Source organism: Oncorhynchus keta, chromosome 28, assembly GCF_023373465.1.
Source record: "Oncorhynchus keta strain PuntledgeMale-10-30-2019 chromosome 28, Oket_V2, whole genome shotgun sequence".
Taxonomy (NCBI): Eukaryota; Metazoa; Chordata; class Actinopteri; order Salmoniformes; family Salmonidae; genus Oncorhynchus; species Oncorhynchus keta.
In genome coordinates, this window is record NC_068448.1 from 20,558,532 (window position 1) to 20,576,755 (window position 18,224).

At 45.1% G+C, this 18,224-nt stretch overlaps 1 protein-coding gene across 1 annotated transcript in view; it reads left to right on the plus strand.

Annotated features, from left to right (window-relative positions):
* The window catches only part of LOC118360775 (inactive dipeptidyl peptidase 10-like), a 34,539-nt gene that overhangs the window by 13,838 nt on the left and 2,477 nt on the right, over positions 1-18,224 (plus strand). The window contains exons 6-24 of the mRNA XM_035740183.2: positions 2,361-2,413; positions 3,057-3,138; positions 3,977-4,097; positions 4,352-4,506; positions 4,624-4,721; positions 6,321-6,444; positions 6,933-6,974; positions 7,099-7,203; positions 12,007-12,098; positions 13,968-14,015; positions 15,051-15,169; positions 15,312-15,359; positions 15,589-15,687; positions 16,950-17,016; positions 17,247-17,441; positions 17,539-17,593; positions 17,737-17,836; positions 17,930-17,988; positions 18,084-18,156. Coding sequence (XP_035596076.2) covers positions 2,361-2,413; positions 3,057-3,138; positions 3,977-4,097; positions 4,352-4,506; positions 4,624-4,721; positions 6,321-6,444; positions 6,933-6,974; positions 7,099-7,203; positions 12,007-12,098; positions 13,968-14,015; positions 15,051-15,169; positions 15,312-15,359; positions 15,589-15,687; positions 16,950-17,016; positions 17,247-17,441; positions 17,539-17,593; positions 17,737-17,836; positions 17,930-17,988; positions 18,084-18,156 — 1,735 coding nt within the window. The remainder of the gene's footprint in view (positions 1-2,360; positions 2,414-3,056; positions 3,139-3,976; positions 4,098-4,351; positions 4,507-4,623; positions 4,722-6,320; positions 6,445-6,932; positions 6,975-7,098; positions 7,204-12,006; positions 12,099-13,967; positions 14,016-15,050; positions 15,170-15,311; positions 15,360-15,588; positions 15,688-16,949; positions 17,017-17,246; positions 17,442-17,538; positions 17,594-17,736; positions 17,837-17,929; positions 17,989-18,083; positions 18,157-18,224) is intronic.

The window sequence follows — 18,224 nt, forward strand, 5'->3', positions numbered from 1 at the left end:
CCGATTGTTTGGGGCATCCAGAAAAAAGCTTGTCCGGAGAAGACAAGGTGAGCGCTACCATCAGTCCTGTGTCATGCCAACAGTAAAGCATCCTGAGACCATTCATGTGTGGGGTTGCTTCTCAGCCAAGGGAGTGGGCTCACTCACAATTTTGCCTAAGAACACAGCCATGACTAAATAATGGTACCAACACATCCTCAGAGAGCAACTTCTCCAAACCACCCAGGAACAGTTTTGCCATAAGGCAAAAGTGATAACTAACTCGATATGTTGTGTCCATGGCCAGGAAACTCCCCAGACCTTAATCCCATTGAGAACTTGTGGTCAATCCTCAAGAGGCGGATGGACAAACAAAACCCCACAAATTCTGACAAACTCCAAGCATTGATTATGCAAGAATGGGCTGCCAACAGTCAGGATGTGGCCCAGAAGTTAATTAACAGCATGCCAGGGTGGATTGCAGAGATCTTGAAAAAGAAGGGTCAACACTGAAAATATTGACTCTTTGCATCAACTTCATGTAATTGTCAATAAAAGCCTTTGACATTTACGAAATGCTTGTAATTATACTTCAGTATTCCATAGTAACATCTGAAAAATATCTAAAGACACTGAGGCAGCAGACTTTGAAAATTGATATTTGTGTCATTCTCAACTTTTGGCCTTGATTGTCGAAGCACTACCTGAGAGAAATGTATGTTTTGCACAAAAAAATGGACTGGGAGAAGAACTCTATTATCCTTTTTTATGGTGTGCACTGCAGCGCAACAATACCTATCAATATCTCACCTCATACAAGTACTGTTGTATCTCCATTGCTGTCCCATTGTCGCCATGTCCCACGTGAGCACACACACTCTGTCTGTTTACAGCGTGGCTCCTCCATTTGGAGTTGGGGATATACAGTGGGGCAAAAAAGTATTTAGTCAACCACAAATTGTGCAAGTTCTCCCACTTACAAAGATGAGAGGCCTGTAATTTTCATCATAGGTACACTTCAACTATGACAGACAAAATGAGGGAAAAAAATCCAGAAAATCACATTGTAAGATTTTTAATGAATTTCTTTGCAAATTATGGTGAAAAATAAGTATCGTAGTATGCAGAAAGGGAGGAGAGTAGGATCAAAGAGGCAGAATCAGGAGACAGAATCAGGAGACAGGAGGTGATGGAATAGAAGAGAAGAGAGTAGTGGGAGAGAGAGAGCAACGATTGTGAAGGCGCATGACCATCTGGTTAGGGCCTGAGCGGCTAGGGAGGTTGAAGTCTCCAAGAAGGAAGAGTGGTGAGCCATCATCAGGAAATGAGCTTATCAAGGTGTCAAGCTCATTGAGGAGCTCTCTAAGGACACCTGGTGGGCAATAGATGATAACAGTGTTAAACTTGAGTGGACAAGTGACAGTGAAAGCATGAAATTGAAATCAGGAAATGGACTTGTGAGAGAGGGATAAAAGAGAATCTCCACTTAGGAGAAATGAGTAGCCCTGTGCCAGCGGTGCGATGACCAGATGCTCTTGGACTATGAGAGAAAACATAGTCAGAAAACACAACTATCTGCAAGTTATCAGCAGTCAGCAGTTCACACACCAAGTAGTCTACTGGGAAGATGGCAGCACTTAAAGTAAATGGCCCTAGCTAGCAAAAAGACAGTACTAGACAGATTAAGTCAAAAATTATAGAATGTCTCTCACACACACACACACACACACACACAAAGAGTTAGTTTACACTTCAAATCCAATTTTATTTGTCACATCCGCTGAATACAAGAGGTGTAGACCTTACAGTGAAGTGCTTACTTACGAGCCCCTAACCAATAGTGCAGTTTTAAAAAATACTTTCAGGGCACACTCATTGATTTGGGTCTACTTTTCGACATGCCGAGCTGACCACTGGTCAAGCTGAGTTGCCACTCTCAATCTTTCTCAATTGGAGGGATATTGGCTGTAATGATGTTACTTAGTGAGGATGTCTTTCTCTGTCCCCCTTTTCTCTCTCATCCTCACATGACATCATGCCTCTAATGTCTCCTGTTCTCTGTTAGTATAGACTGGGTTATCAATGTCTGTGCTGTTCGATTGGATAATCAGAACTAAAGTTTGTGATGATGCAATGTGATTGATGGAATTGCTGACCTGGTTTCATGGACTAGCCACTGACTTCCAATTGTTGTTCATTTGCATATTTAGATTGTCTTATGGTCTAACTGTACATTTAATGATGGTTTTTCAGGGCTGTGTGTGTGTGTGTGTGTGTGTGTGTGTGTGTGTGTGTGTGTGTGTGTGTGTGTGTGTGTGTGTGTGTGTGTGTGTGTGTAACTCTGGGACCAATGTGCCCATCATCTCCTTTACTTCTTCCAGACTTTCTCTCAGTCCTTCACAGCCTCTTATGCCATCTACAATGTGGCTAAAGGGTAGGTACAGTAGAGCCATGAATGCTAATGCATGGGCTGCACTGGGCATGTGCATTGCTGATGCAAGTGGGCCCTGGCCTCGACTGGCCAAGCACCACCAAATGTGTATTTCTTTCATCTGAATAAACTTCATCTGTTATGTCAGACATCCGTTACTCTTATACAGTAATTGTCCTCTCTGGCTGGTCAACATCAATTCTAGGTTTACTATCAGAGATTCCTATCTGCTGGCCCACCAGTGAGGAAGGGCAGTCCTGTGTCTGTCGATGGAAGCTTGGGCCTTGGGTCTACAGTATGAGGAGCACTAATGCCAATCAAAGGAATTCAGAATGACCTGCTCTCCAATAAAATATGAAATGCCTGGGAATGTGTTGCCGCAATATGTCTGCCTGTTTTTAGGAGGATAAGACTGTTGTTTCAATGGATTGAAAGAGGTCTTATTCCATTGCATGACTGACCTCCGTCTGTTTGGTTTTAGCATTTGCATCGTGTCTTTTTTACGACATCTCTCAAGTGCTTTCAAACAAGCATGGACAGATCTTCTCTCTACATTTTTTTATCCACAAGTGGCTTTAGAGGCCAGTCGAATCCTAATGGAGGGACTGTGTCTGTGTGTGTGTGTGTCTGTGTGTGTGTGTCCCAGGGTTCTGTTGGAGCTTAACCCTCCAGCGGGGGAGAAGGCATTGATACAGTATGCAGCCTGGGGACTGCAGGGGAACCAGCTGGTAAGGCAGCTGCTCTCATTTAAAAAAATACAATTAAAAAAATGTTTTGCCTTTATTTAACCAGGTAGGCTAGTTGAGAACAAGTTCTCATTTACAACTGCGACCTGGCCAATATAAAGCATAGCAGTGTGAACAGACAACACAGAGTTACACATGGAGTAAACAATTAACAAGTCAATAACACAGTAGAAAAAAAGAAAAAAATTGTCTATATACATTGTGTGCAAAATGCATGAGGAGGGAGGCAAATAATTACAATTTAGCAGATTAACACTGGAGTGATAAATGATCAGATGGTCATGTGCAGGTAGAGATACTGGTGTGCAAAAGAGCAGAAAAGTAAATAAATAAAAACAGTATGGGGATGAGGTAGGTAAATTGGGTGGGCTATTTACCGATGGACTATGTACAGCTGCAGCATTCACTCATAGAGACACACACACACCTTTACTCACTCATCCTGCATTCCACCTCAATATCTGGTGGGCTAGAAATGCATTTTAGACCACAAATCTATAACGCCTTTATTCAGCGGTGGTTAATATTTGAGTTATAAGGATTTTTTTCTGTGATTTATTTCACAGTGTTTGTTTCACAGTGTTTGTTTTAGATTAATATTGGATTATGTGTTTTGAATGTAAAGTGTTTTTCAGTGCAATGTTTGTGTTCAACTAACAATGCAAATCTTTCAGTGGAAAGTTGAGATGTATTGACTTGTGACTTAGCTGGCTGATGCATTCCCACTTGGAGCCAATCAGACATTTGATTGTGCCAGCCAACACTGAGCACTGTGTGCCTTGCTGTGATAATGGATTAGTGCTGTTTCTGTTGCTGCCAGGCCTATGTGTTTGAAGGCGATATCTATTACCAGACAGAAGTGACCAGTAAACCTCTCCGCCTCACAGCTACAGGCAGAGAGGGGCTGGTGGTCAACGGGCTGAGTGACTGGATTTACGAGGGTAAGAGATACTCTAACCCTTCCTCTATCACGATGACATAGACACTGATTGGTTGGTTAAAAACTGTTTGCAAAATTGGATTTTCCATATTGAAAGCTGTTCCCTGAGATTAATGACATTGCAGATAGTATATGGCTTTGATACATGTTTTGCACTATTTGCAATGTGTAACAATTGGACTTCCATGAGTAACATGTGTATTTGAAATAGTTTTGACACATGATTGCTTTGTTCATCTGTAAAATTGTTTATAGAGGAAGTGCTCTTGACTTTCTCTGCCAACTGGTGGTCGAAAGATGGAGCTCGCTTGGCATACCTCACCATCAACAACTCTGCCACACCGCTAATGGAGATACCCCACTTCTTGGGCGGGGTCTATCCCTCCAATGTGTTCTTTCCTTACCCCAAGGTAAACGACACTGATCTCATATGATAAAATGTATGAATGCTCTGATTATGTTCTCTCAGCATGTCATGTTATCTAACGAATCTAATACTCTGATCCTATATGTGTGTGTGTGTACAGGCTGGCTCCACCATCCCCACTGTCAGTCTGTTTGTGGTGAATCTCTATGGTCCAGCTCACACTCTAGAGATGATCCCTCCAGACTCTGTCAGGGCCAGGTACTACGTCCAAAATTTAACCAACTGATATCGTCATTAATGTTTTTATCTGTTCTAATGGGAAATTTAAGATGAATAAAGTTAATATTGAGTTAAGTGATTAAAACAATGTATTATACTTTTCTGTCACGCCCTGACCTTAGAGAGCAGTTTTATTTCTCTATTTGGTTAGGTCTGGGTGTGATTTGGGGTGGGCAATCTGTTTGTTTCTATGTTTTGGCCGGGTATGGTTCTCAAACAGGGACAGCTGTCCATCGTTGTCTCTGATTGGGAATCATGCTTAGGCAGCCTTTTTTCATGTTGGTAGTTGTGGGTAGTTTTCATTTATGCATGTATAGCCTTACGGAGCTTCACGTTAGTTTTTGTTGTATTATTGTTTTGTTGACGACATTTGCAAATTAAGAAAAATGTACGCTCACCACGCTGTACCTTGGTCCATTCCATACGACGATCGTGACATTTTCCTTTCTGTAATACACATGATTCTGTTTGTGCAAGGTTGATGGTCACTAGACTTGAATTCTAGATTTGAGTCTTAGATTCCTATCTGCTGATGATATTGGCGCCAGTCTAAAAGGTTCTGCAGCATTTATGGTGATACGGCCTCTGCAAAAGTGTCACGATCGTCGTACGAACTGGAAATCTACTCAGACCAACGCAGCGTGATTTGGGTTCCTCATGTTTAATAAAGGAAACTCACAAAAAAACAGCAACCGAAACGTGAAGTCATGGAGTGCTCACAGGCAACTACACACAAACAAGATCCCACAAAAACCAGTGGGGAAATGGCTGCCTAAATATGATCCCCAATCAGAGACAACGATAAACAGCTGCCTCTGATTGGGAACCATACCAGGCCAACATAGAAATAAATGCACTAGATCACCCACCCTAGTCACACCCGACCGAACCAAAATAGAGAATAAAAATGCTCTCTATGGTCAGGGCGTGACAAAAAGTCAGGGCATTCATGCTTCTTGAGTTTCCTGTAGCAGAGCAGCGCTGTTGTGAAGGAAGTTGTCAAGGAAGGGAGTTTGTGTTTATACAGGACCTCCTGAACCCACCTACTCTCAACCAATTATGTTAATGCAGCGCTTCAAGAAGTTATATAGAGCCCTCCGCATTGTTACAAAATTTGGGAGGTGTACAGCGATGCGGTACAGAGCTGGATTTGGCATCTGCATGCCCTCGGATGCTCCACAATTGCGTCACACCCTCCACACAGAACCTCCGACCACATTTGTGGATAAAGCCTACATTGGCTTTAAAGGAGCCCGTTCAGAGGATACACTGGTTATTATTGTATTGTGTGAGACTGTGTGGTTCAGTACCTTGTGTTATGTCTTTTGTTATGTGTTTACAGAACATATGTGATTAGGATTTAATAAGGGCCTGCTCAGAGACGGCTCGTTATGTTTCTATGCTCCCATGCTGGAGGTTGTCTCCCTGTTGCAACTTGTATTAAACCAGATTCATTTTTGATTGCCTTTACCAACGACTGCTTTCCTATTTGTTTCACCTAGAAAATCCCCTTTACATTTGTGTTGTGCCATCCAAGAGACTTTCTCTTTCTGACTGTTTCCCTAAATGTCTCCCTAGAGACCGCTACATCTCCATGGTGACATGGATCAGCAGTACTCAGTTGGCGGTACGTTGGTTGAACCGGGCCCAGAACCAATCAGAGCTCTGTGTGTGTGAGTCCACCACTGGGGCATGCTCAAAGGTGAGAGGTCAAAGGTTACTCCACAGTAATCCAATGGGTGGGTGTCCTGACCCTTCTCTCTGCCATTCATTAATTTTATAGCATTTCCATCCCATAAGCTATACACTGGGGTGTTTGGATTGATTTCCTTAAAGGAAAACTCCACCCCAATTTTTTGGGGGGTATTTGTTTAATTAGTCAATTGTTGACATAGTCCCAAAATGTTTTGCTTGTCAGCACTCAACTTTTCAACATATGTCACTTTAAAAAAATAAAGAAATCATCCACGTATGATGCAAAACACAGCATCATATGATGCTAATTGCTTTCTGTATTTTGAAACTTGCATAGCTTGATGGGATTGCCGACAAGGAGAACATTTTGGGTCTAAATCAACAATGAACTAATGAAACAAATACCGACCTTTTTCCTTTATATAATATTAACTTTGGCTGTTTAATTATGCTGAAACGTTTTCTTTATTTCGTATCTCCATATCAAATCCACAGAAACACACAATGGTCATGGACTTAATGCAAAACCAACGACAGGTAGGCATTTCTCATTTCATAAAAGCTACTACTAATTGAAACTGGTATACTGACCCAGTCTTATTGGCCTGTGATATTTCCTGGATTGGTATTGTTGACTATGCCTGTCTCATTTGTCCAATAGGAGGTGCCATTGTTTTCATCTGATGGCTCTTGGTTTTATTTGACGTTGCCAGCCAAGCAGGGTGCCCGGGGGGAGTTCCGCCACATTGCCAGTCTGCCAGCCCAGGTCAGTGTGAGGGCACTCAAACTTTTATACCCCTGTGTCATCCTCCAATGGTTTAATGCCAGACTGCTTGTTAAATCTTCAATAGGGTCAGGGTTTGCCTGGCTACCCAAACTCCTTGCTCTGCCACGCCCACTGACGTTTGTTTCTTCTCTACAATGAGTGTGGATATAAGTACCTCCCTAACAATTTCTAGAACACAAATATATTATATTTTTACTTTTTACCCCATCAGTTCCCCAATTCCGTGATATCCAATTGGTAGTTAGTCTAATCCCATCGCAGCAACTCGGGAGAGGCGAAGGTCGAGAGCCATGTATCCTCCGAAACACAACCCTGCCAAGCCGCACAACTTCTAGACACACCGCTTGCTTAACCCGGAAGCCACTGTCCAACTGGCGACTGTGTCAGCATGCATTCGCCCGGCCCGCCACAGGAGTCTCTAGAGCGCGATGGGACAAGGACATGCCAGCCAGCCAAACCCTTCCCTAACCTGGACTACGCTGGGCCAATTGTGCTCCGCCTCATGAGTCTCTCATTCATGGCCGCATGCGACACAGCATGGGATCAAACCCGGATCTGTAGTGACGCCACTAGCACTTCGAAGCAGTGCCTTAGACTGCTGTGTCACTCTGAAGATATTCTAACCTTTCTGATTAGTCACAGGAACCGATGGGTTGGGCCAGAGATAGAAACCATGTGGGCGTTTTGAAAATTCGTCATTAGATTTGGTACGTCTGATTAGTTTGTGGTGATGTCATTTTGACGTTACCACAAATGACTTCAACGATGGTAGTCTCAGACTGAAGTATGTAGCGAACATAGAGCAGTGGAAGAATTCAGTTTGATTCATCCGGCAAGGTCAGGGTGGCATAAAACAACATGTGATTATACAGATCTTAATGTCAGAGAGCGGAAGTCTTGGCAGTGATTATTTTAGGTATCTGTAACTGTTTCTGAATAGCTCTGTTTCCCTGACAATGTTCTTATCTACATCTCCCTCTCTGTATCTGTTGGTTACTCTCTTCACATCTTTTTTTTGTGTTGTTTTGACCCCTTTTTCGTGGTTTCCAATTGGTAGTTGCAGTCATCGCTGCAACTCCCGTACGGACTCGGGAAAGGCGAAGGTTGAGAGCCATGCATCCTCCGAAACACGACCCACCATGCCGCACTGCTTCTTGATACAATGCCCACTTAATTAACCCGGAAGCCAGCTACACCAATGTGTCGGAGGAAACACAGTGCACCTGGCGACCCTGTCAGCGTGCATTGCACCCGGCCCGCCAACCCCTTCCCTAACCAGCTAGCCTACTTCAGCAGTACTGTATCATTTTAATAATTTTAGTCAATAAGATTCTTGCTACGTAAGCTTAACTTTCTGAACATTCGAGACGTGTAGTCCACTTGTCATTCCAATCTCCTTGCATTAGCGTAGCCTCTTCTGTAGCCTGTCAACTATGTGTCTGTCTATCCCTGTTATCTCCTCTCTGCACAGACCATACAAACGCTCCACACCGCGTGGCCGCGGCCACCCTAATCTGGTGGTCCCAGCGCGCACGACCCATGTGGAGTTCCAGGTCTCCGGTAGCCTCTGGAACTGCCGATCTGCGGCCAACAAGGCAGAGTTCATCTCAGCCTATGCCTCCCTCCAGTCCCTCGACTTCTTGGCACTGACGGAAACATGGATCACCACAGATAACACTGCTACTCCTACTGCTCTCTCTTCGTCCGCCCACGTGTTCTCGCACACCCCGAGAGCTTCTGGTCAGCGGGGTGGTGGCACCGGGATCCTCATCTCTCCCAAGTGGTCATTCTCTCTTTCTCCCCTTACCCATCTGTCTATCGCCTCCTTTGAATTTCATGCTGTCACAGTTACCAGCCCTTTCAAGCTTAACATCCTTATCATTTATCGCCCTCCAGGTCCCTCGGAGAGTTCATCAATGAGCTTGATGTCTTGATAAGCTCCTTTCCTGAGGACGGCTCACCTCTCACAGTTCTGGGCGACTTTAACCTCCCCACGTCTACCTTTGACTCATTCCTCTCTGCCTCCTTCTTTCCACTCCTTTCCTCTTTTGACCTCACCCTCTCACCTTCCCCCTACTCACAAGGCAGGCAATACGCTCGACCTCATCTTTACTAGATGCTGTTCTTCCACTAACCTCATTGCAACTCCCCTCCAAGTCTCCGACCACTACCTTGTATCCTTTTCCCTCTCGCTCTCATCCAACACTTCCCACACTGCCCCTACTCGGATGGTATCGCGCCGTCCCAACCTTCGCTCTCTCTCCCCCGCTACTCTCTCCTCTTCCATCCTATCATCTCTTCCCTCTGCTCAAACCTTCTCCAACCTATCTCCTGATTCTGCCTCCTCAACCCTCCTCTCCTCCCTTTCTGCATCCTTTGACTCTCTATGTCCCCTATCTTCCAGGCCGGCTCGGTCCCCCCCTCCCGCTCCGTGGCTCGACGACTCATTGCGAGCTCACAGAACAGGGCTCCGGGCAGCCGAGCGGAAATGGAGGAAAACTCGCCTCCCTGCGGACCTGGCATCCTTTCGCTCCCTCCTCTCTACATTTTCCTCCTCTGTCTCTGCTGCTAAAGCCACTTTCTACCACTCTAAATTCCAAGCATCTGCCTCTAACCCTAGGAAGCTCTTTGCCACCTTCTCCTCCCTCCTGAATCCTCCTCCCCCTCCCCCCATCCTCCCTCTCTGCAGATGACTTCGTCAACCATTTTGAAAAGAAGGTCGACGACATCCGATCCTCGTTTGCTAAGTCAAACGACACCGCTGGTTCTGCTCACACTGCCCTACCCTGTGCTCTGACCTCTTTCTCCCTCTCTCTCCAGATGAAATCTCACGTCTTGTGACGGCCGGCCGCCCAACAACCTGCCCGCTCGACCCTATCCCCTCCTCTCTTCTCCAGACCATTTCCGGAGACCTTCTCCCTTACCTCACCTCGCTCATCAAGTCATCCCTGACCGCTGGCTACGTCCCTTCCGTCTTCAAGAGAGCGAGAGTTGCACCCCTTCTGAAAAACCTACACTCGATCCCTCCGATGTCAACAACTACAGACCAGTATCCCTTCTTTCTTTTCTCTCCAAAACTCTTGAACGTGCCGTCCTTGGCCAGCTCTCCCGCTATCTCTCTCAGAATGACCTTCTTGATCCAAATCAGTCAGGTTTCAAGACTAGTCATTCAACTGAGACTGCTCTTCTCTGTATCACGGAGGCGCTCCGCACTGCTAAAGCTAACTCTCTCTCCTCTGCTCTCATCCTTCTAGACCTATCGGCTGCCTTCGATACTGTGAACCATCAGATCCTACTCTCCACCCTCTCCGAGTTGGGCATCTCCGGCGCGGCCCACGCTTGATTGCGTCCTACCTGACAGGTCGCTCCTACCAGGTGGCGTGGCGAGAATCTGTCTCCTCACCACGCGCTCTCACCACTGGTGTCCCCCAGGGCTCTGTTCTAGGCCCTCTCCTATTCTCGCTATACACCAAGTCACTTGGCTCTGTCATAACCTCACATGGTCTCTCCTATCATTGCTATGCAGACGACACACAATTAATCTTCTCCTTTCCCCCTTCTGATGACCAGGTGGCGAATCGCATCTCTGCATGTCTGGCAGACATATCAGTGTGGATGACGGATCACCACCTCAAGCTGAACCTCGGCAAGACGGAGCTGCTCTTCCTCCCGGGAAGGACTGCCCGTTCCATGATCTCGCCATCACGGTTGACAACTCCATTGTGTCCTCCTCCTAGAGCGCTAAGAACCTTGGCGTGATCCTGGACAACACCCTGTCGTTCAAAACTAACATCAAGGCGGTGGCCCGTTCCTGTAGGTTCATGCTCTACAACATCCGCAGAGTATGACCCTGCCTCACACAGGAAGCGGCGCAGGTCCTAATCCAGGCACTTGTCATCTCCCGTCTGGATTACTGCAACTCGCTGTTGGCTGGGCTCCCTGCCTGTGCCATTAAACCCCTACAACTCATCCAGAACGCCGCAGCCCGTCTGGTGTTCAACCTTCCCAAGTTCTCTCACGTCACCCCGCTCCTCCGCTCTCTCCACTGGCTTCCAGTTGAAGCTCGCATCCGCTACAAGACCATGGTGCTTGCCTACGGAGCTGTGAGGGGAACGGCACCTCAGTACCTCCAGGCTCTGATCAGGCCCTACACCCAAACAAGGGCACTGCGTTCATCCACCTCTGGCCTGCTCGCCTCCCTACCACTGAGGAAGTACAGTTCCCGCTCAGCCCAGTCAAAACTGTTCGCTGCTCTGGCTCCCCAATGGTGGAACACACTCCCTCACGACGCCAGGACAGCGGAGTCAATCACCACCTTCCGGAGACACCTGAAACCCCACCTCTTTAAGGAATACCTAGGATAGGATAAAGTAATACTTCTCACCCCCCCTCCCCCCCTTAAAAGATTTAGATGCACTATTGTAAAGTGGCTGTTCCACTGGATGTCATAAGGTGAATGCACCAATTTGTAAGTCGCTCTGGATAAGAGCGTCTGCTAAATGACTTAAATGTAAATGTAAATTTAACCCAGACGACGCTGGGCCTATTGTGCGCTGCCCCATGGGTCACCCGGTCGCGGCTGGCTGCAACAGAGCCTGGACTCGAACCAGGATCTCTAGTCGCACAGCTAGCACTGTGATGCAGTACCTTAGACCTCTGTACCACTCGGGAGGCCCTTCACATCTTATTACATCTTTCTCTGTATGACTCTGCATTCCACTGGCAGTCTGTCTGTTTCTGTATTCATCCCCCTCTTTTTCTCTCTCATTCTATGTGACACAGCCTGCCATCCCCCCTGTCCCTCCTCGCTTTCTGACGTCCGGGAACTGGGATGTCACTGTGCTGTGTGCCCTGGATGAGGACAATAGGAAAATGTATGTGAGAGCCACTGCATGTGATGCTATATAGAGAGCCACTGCATGTGATGCTATATAGAGAGCCTCTGCATGTGATGCTATATAGAGAGCCTCTGCATGTGATGCTATGTGGAGAGCAACTGTGTGTGTTGGTATAATTAGCAGAAATGACAAGTAGGCTACTGTTGTAGAACGATGATTTAGACACAAAAACACAGAGGTATTATTGCCTTTTAAATTAACTAGCCTTTGATCCTTAACTTAAAGAGGCAATGTAGTATTTACTTTAAAAATATCTGACTTTGTTCAGAGCAAGTCAGCTGAAACTGAACAAGACATGATTAGATGGTCATAGACTGAGCAGGCCAGAGTCACAAGTCCTTCATGCTTAGACAAATTTAGGTGTGTGTGTGCGGTGTGTGTGTGTGTGGCAGCATCATCATCATCATCATCATCACAGAGCATGATGGGAACCGGACAGATGCAGGCAGTCCCAATTGCCCATGTGGTGGTTGGCACGGCTGTTTGCCTCCAATCAAGACACTCATATAGCACAGCAATACTAATTTTGCTGATTCGACAATGGAGTCAAACTCAAATCACTGGAAAAGTTCTGTAATTCAGCCTTATCGACATTGTCTGAGAATCAACTAATGCCATGAATGTGTTGAGTGAAGTGTGTAAATAAATCATAGATATCATAGTGTCTATATGGACTAACTAACATACGCTATTTATACAAAAGTATGTGGACACCCTTTCAAATGAGTGGATTCAGTTCTTTCAGCCCCACCCGTTGCTGACAGGTGTATAAACTCTAGCACACAGCCATGCGATCTCCATAGACAAACATTAACAGTAGAATGGCCTTACTGAAGAGCTCAGTGACTTTCTACATGGCACCGTCATAGGATGCTACCTTTCAAACAAGTCAATTTGTCAAATTTCTGCCCTGCTAGAGCAGCCCCGGTCAACTGTAAATGCTGTTATTGTGTAGATGTGTGAGCCACACAAGCTCACAGAACGGGACTGCCGAGTGCTGAAGCGCGTAGTGCATAAAAATAGTCTGTCCTCGGTTGCAACACTCACTACCAAGTTCCAAACTGCCTCTGGAAGCAACGTCACCACAATAACTGTTCGTCGGGAGCTTCATGAAATGGGTTTCCGTGGCCGAGCAGCCGCACACAAGCCTAAGATCACTATATGGAATTCCAAGCATTGACTGGAGTGGTGTAAAGCTTGCCACCACTGGACTCTGGAACAGTGGAAACGCGTTCTCTGGAGTGATTAATCACGCTTCACCATCTGGCAGTCCGACAGACAAATCTGGGTTTGGCGGAAGCCAGGAGAATTCAACCTGCCCGAATGCATAGTGCTAACTGTAAAGTTTGGTGGAGGAGAAATCATTCTGAGGCTGTTTTTCATGGTTCTCTCTAGGCCCCTTGGTTCTAGTGAAGATAAATCTCAACGCTACAGCATACAATGACATTCATGACGATTCTGTGCTTCCAACTTTGTGGCAATAGTTTGGGGAAGGCCCTTTCCGGTTTCAGCATGACAATGCCCCGATGCACAAAACAAGGTCCATACAGAAATGGTTTGTTGAGATCGGTGTGGAATAACTTGACTGTGCCCTGACCTCAACCCCTTAGAACACCTGTGGGATGAATTGGGACGCCGACTGCGAGCCAGGCCTAATCAACCCAACATCAGTGTCCGACCTCACTAATGCTCTTGTAGCTGAATGGAAGCAAGTTCCATCAGCAATGTTCCACCATCTAGTGGAAAGCCTTCCCAGAAGAGTGGAGGCTGTTATAGCAGCAAAGGGGGACCAACTCGATTGAATGTCTTCTATTGACTGCATCACTTTGTCCTCTCTGTTTGCAGCTACTTCCTCAGCACAGAAGAATCCAGACAGAGCAGACACCTGTACAGGTGAGGCCATCCTGTCAAAACTACTTTATCCAGAATTTCATCATTCGTAGGCGTGCTGACTTTGACTGATGAAGTAAAATTTGATTTTTTATCTCCCAAATCAAAACATTTTAGTTACTGAAACATACCTTTTTGTTACTGAATGTAATTTCCAATTTTTAAGATGAAAGTATTAGTTTATTAGCCAATGAAACAAAACTATCTATTTCTAATTCAAGTCAAAGGAATAGTGGCTCAACAATTTTCTGGTTTCATGAGAAGGTAGATGATCAGAGAAGTGAAGCGTGAGCGGAAGGGTTAAATTGTGCAGCAGCCGAAGCCGTTCCTCTCGAAGGGCGCTCCAGGCAGACCACCTAACATGTTAATCAGAGGTGACCAAGCCAACGCAGTGGATGGGATGGTGCTGTGCTAGAGGATGAGTCACTGGGACGTGATGACAGCGTCCCAAGTGGCACCTTATTCCCTATATTGCCCTACAGTATATAGGGAATAGGGTGCCATTTGGGACACAGACATAAAAACTGATCCACAACCTGTGATTAATGTGCTCAGTCCCCCAGTCATTTGCCTTATGTTTTATATAGTGGTTTTTTATTAGTCTGCCTTTGGCCTCACCAGATGATAGAGTAGAGGGACAGATTGGTGTCTGGTTTAAAGGTGATTTTCTGTGCATTCTTTTTTGGTACTTCCCTTGGAGAGAGAGAGTTACTGAGAGGCCGGAGATAGTGGTTTTATTTAAATAGTTGCCTTTTTTCACCCTTGAAGAGTCCTATTCTTGTTTGAGAAGTCAGTCCTATTTGTGTTGATAAGTCAGTCCTATTTGTGTTGAGGAGTCAGTCCTATTTGTGTTTGAGGAGTCAACTCAGTAATGTATTTTAGCATAGCTATCTATCATTGTATTATTTGTTTAATTGAGGTGCAATTTACAACCTTAATGTATTGATTGGGACAGCCAAATAGTTTCAGACCCAAACCTTCCTCATCCACTATTCTTTAAGGTGTGTTTGGTCACTCTGTTGTCTTCCTCTCTTTCAGTGCGGACTTTGAAGGGATCTTCCAACGCCAGTGTCTGACCTGCAACCTTCTAGATGACTGTAGCTTTTTCAAAGCTGTGTTCAGCCCCAATCAGACATATTTCACACTTTATTGCCTAGGTAGGAGCTCTGTACACATGCACTCAAACGCAGGCATGCTCGCACACCACACGCACACAACCTACTGCTTGAATTAAAACAGCATTTTAACAATAATCAAACATGTATACTTTTTCTATCGCTTTGGCCCATGTTTCCCTAGGCCCCGGAGTCCCCAAGGTGACAGTACACAACACGAAGGACCCCTCCAGTGAGTCTGGTTTGTCTGACTAATCTATTAAACACTCTGAATCTTAATCTTGAACCTTCTCCACTTTTTACCATCAGACACTTTCAACAATGGCCAGTAGAGGGCAACATGGGCAAATGAACATATAATGTAGAGCAGTTTCAGACAGTTATTGGAATTCAGAAAGGAGGTGGATAGCTTCATGACCGTGAATAGACTGTGTAAATGTATTTTGTTTGATCACCTTTAGGATACATAGTTCTGGAGGACAACACACCTCTCTCTGAGACCCTAGAAGGGAAGAGACTCCCAGAGACTGTCTTCAAGACCCTCGCAGCTGACAACTATGGTAAGTGTGTGAAACCACCCTGGGCCCACACACACAGAGCAGTCCAAAATTATAATTAGCATTCACTGACATAATTTTACATTCACTTCAGTCACAAAACAGAGACTTCCTTAGGTTCAAACAGTCACAAAACAGAGACTGCTTTGGGTTCAAACAGTCACAAAACAGAGACTGCTTTAGGTTCAAACAGTCACAAAACAGAGACTGCTTTAGGTTCAAACAGTCACAAAACAGAGACTGCCTTAGGTTCAAACAGTCACAAAACAGAGACTGCTTTGGGTTCAAACAGTCACAAAAAAATGAGACTGCTTTAGGTTCAAACAGTCACAAAACAGAGACTGCTTTGGGTTCAAACAGTCACAAAACAGAGACTGCTTTGGGTTCAAACAGTCACAAAACAGAGACTGCTTTGGGTTCAAACAGTCACAAAACAGAGACTGCTTTGAGTTCAAACAGTCACAAAACAGAGACTGCTTTGGGTTGAAACAGTCACAAAACAGAGACTGCTTTGGGTTGAAACAGTCACAAAACAGAGACTGCTTTGGGTTGAAACAGTCACAAAACAGAGACTGCTTTGGGTTCAAACAGTCACAAAACAGAGACTGCTTTGGGTTCAAACAGTCACAAAACAGAGACTGCTTTGAGTTCAAACAGTCACAAAACAGAGACTGCTTTGGGTTGAAACAGTCACAAAACAGAGACTGCTTTGGGTTGAAACAGTCACAAAACAGAGACTGCTTTGGGTTGAAACAGTCACAAAACAGAGACTGCTTTAGGTTCAAACAGTCACAGAACAGAGGCTGCTTTAGGTTTGAAAAGTCACAGAACAAAGACAGCATTGGGTTCAAACAGTCACAGAACAGACTGGTTCCGCTTGGCCAGGCATGTAAAATAACAAGCCAAATATAGCAGCATACCCATAAAGAAAGTAATTGTTTCATTTAGTGATTAGGTCTCCATGGTAGCAAGAGCATGATTCATACTCTTCCTTTGGGAGGAGAACAAAGTGTGTGCGTGCGCACGTGTATGTGTGCTTTGTGTGTGTGTGGGTGTCAACTGTAGGCCTACACATTCTCAATGAGCTACCGTTAACTCGTTGTTTAAGTGTCACGCATAGGACTCAGGGGAGCTCATTTACTGGTGCTTTAGTTTGATGCCTACAGGTGTTTCAGGGGGAGAATACTGATGAGCTCTGGTTCAGTGTATATCACTGTATATCTTATCTGAGACTGAGTGTGGGCCCTCTGTTCGTTTTCCTTTAGATCTACACCTGAAGCTGTCTCTGCCCCAGGGTTATGAAGCCCACCTTCTCCCTCTACTCATCATTGTGTAAGTTATAAACACAGCTGATCAACCGTGTTATAACATGCTTATGCCATTGTATGAAGCCTCTTAATGTGAGCCTATATCAAGGATTCACTTTTACAGTTTTACGGCCTGTTACATAACTTTTAACAGACATTGATTTCCCCATAGTTTACCAGCAGGCTAAACCACAGCTTAGTTGTTTAACCTTTGCTCTTTGCTCAGCTGATCCTGTTCCTCCTGTTGTCATGTAGGGATGGAGTTCCAGGCAGTCAGTCGGTGACAGAGGAGTTTACTATGGGATGGCCTGAGGTGCTCGCCAGCACACATGACATGGCATTAGCCTGGGTGGATGGAAGAAGTGGGGTCGGCCTGGGGCAGAAGATCAGCAGTGTGGATCCCCGCAAGCTCAGCTCCCTCACAGTCAAAGATCAACTAGGAGTCGTAGAGTTAGTTTTCTACAGTGTTATTATTGGCCATTTTGTTGTCATATTGTAGGAATTATCCATAAATAAATGTATGACCTATTTAGTTTTTTCTCCATAGGTGGTTGATGCAATTGCCTTACATTGACGATCAGCGGATTGCCCTGTATGGCAAGGTTACTATTATGTGTACTATGGCAACAATTAACATATATTCTGGCCACGACCACGTGATCACATGAGTTTCAAAAGTATAATGTTGCAAAAGCATATATTATAAAGACTCTCTGTTTAATGGCACTTGTGTCTTTCCCTACAGGCATTTGGTGGTTATTTATCCCTCAAGATGCTAGCTGCGACTGATCAGCTGTTTAAATGTGCAGCCGCTGTGGCTCCCATAACAGATTTCAAACTCTACAGTAAGTGAAGACTATACAATAGTGAAAAAACACACAAGAGCCTATGTTGAAAAGGAAACCATTAAAAATAATCTATTTTGCTTTCATGTATAGGTGCTGCCTTCTCAGAGAGGTATCTAGGTCTCCCAGCAAAGGAGGAGCACACTTACCTGGTGAGGATCCTCATACCTTGTGTAATCATGCATGGTAGGAAGTATAAGGCAATAGGTTATTGTAAGGGCTTTCTGTCTCTGTTTTGTCTCCTCAGATGGCATCTGTATTGGAAGATGTTCACAAGCTTAAAGACGAGAATTTCCTCTTACTGCATGGGACTGCAGACGGTGAGATTTGGCTATGATTTTAACAGCTAAATGTGTCCACTTTTTTTTATCAATATGCAATTCAACTG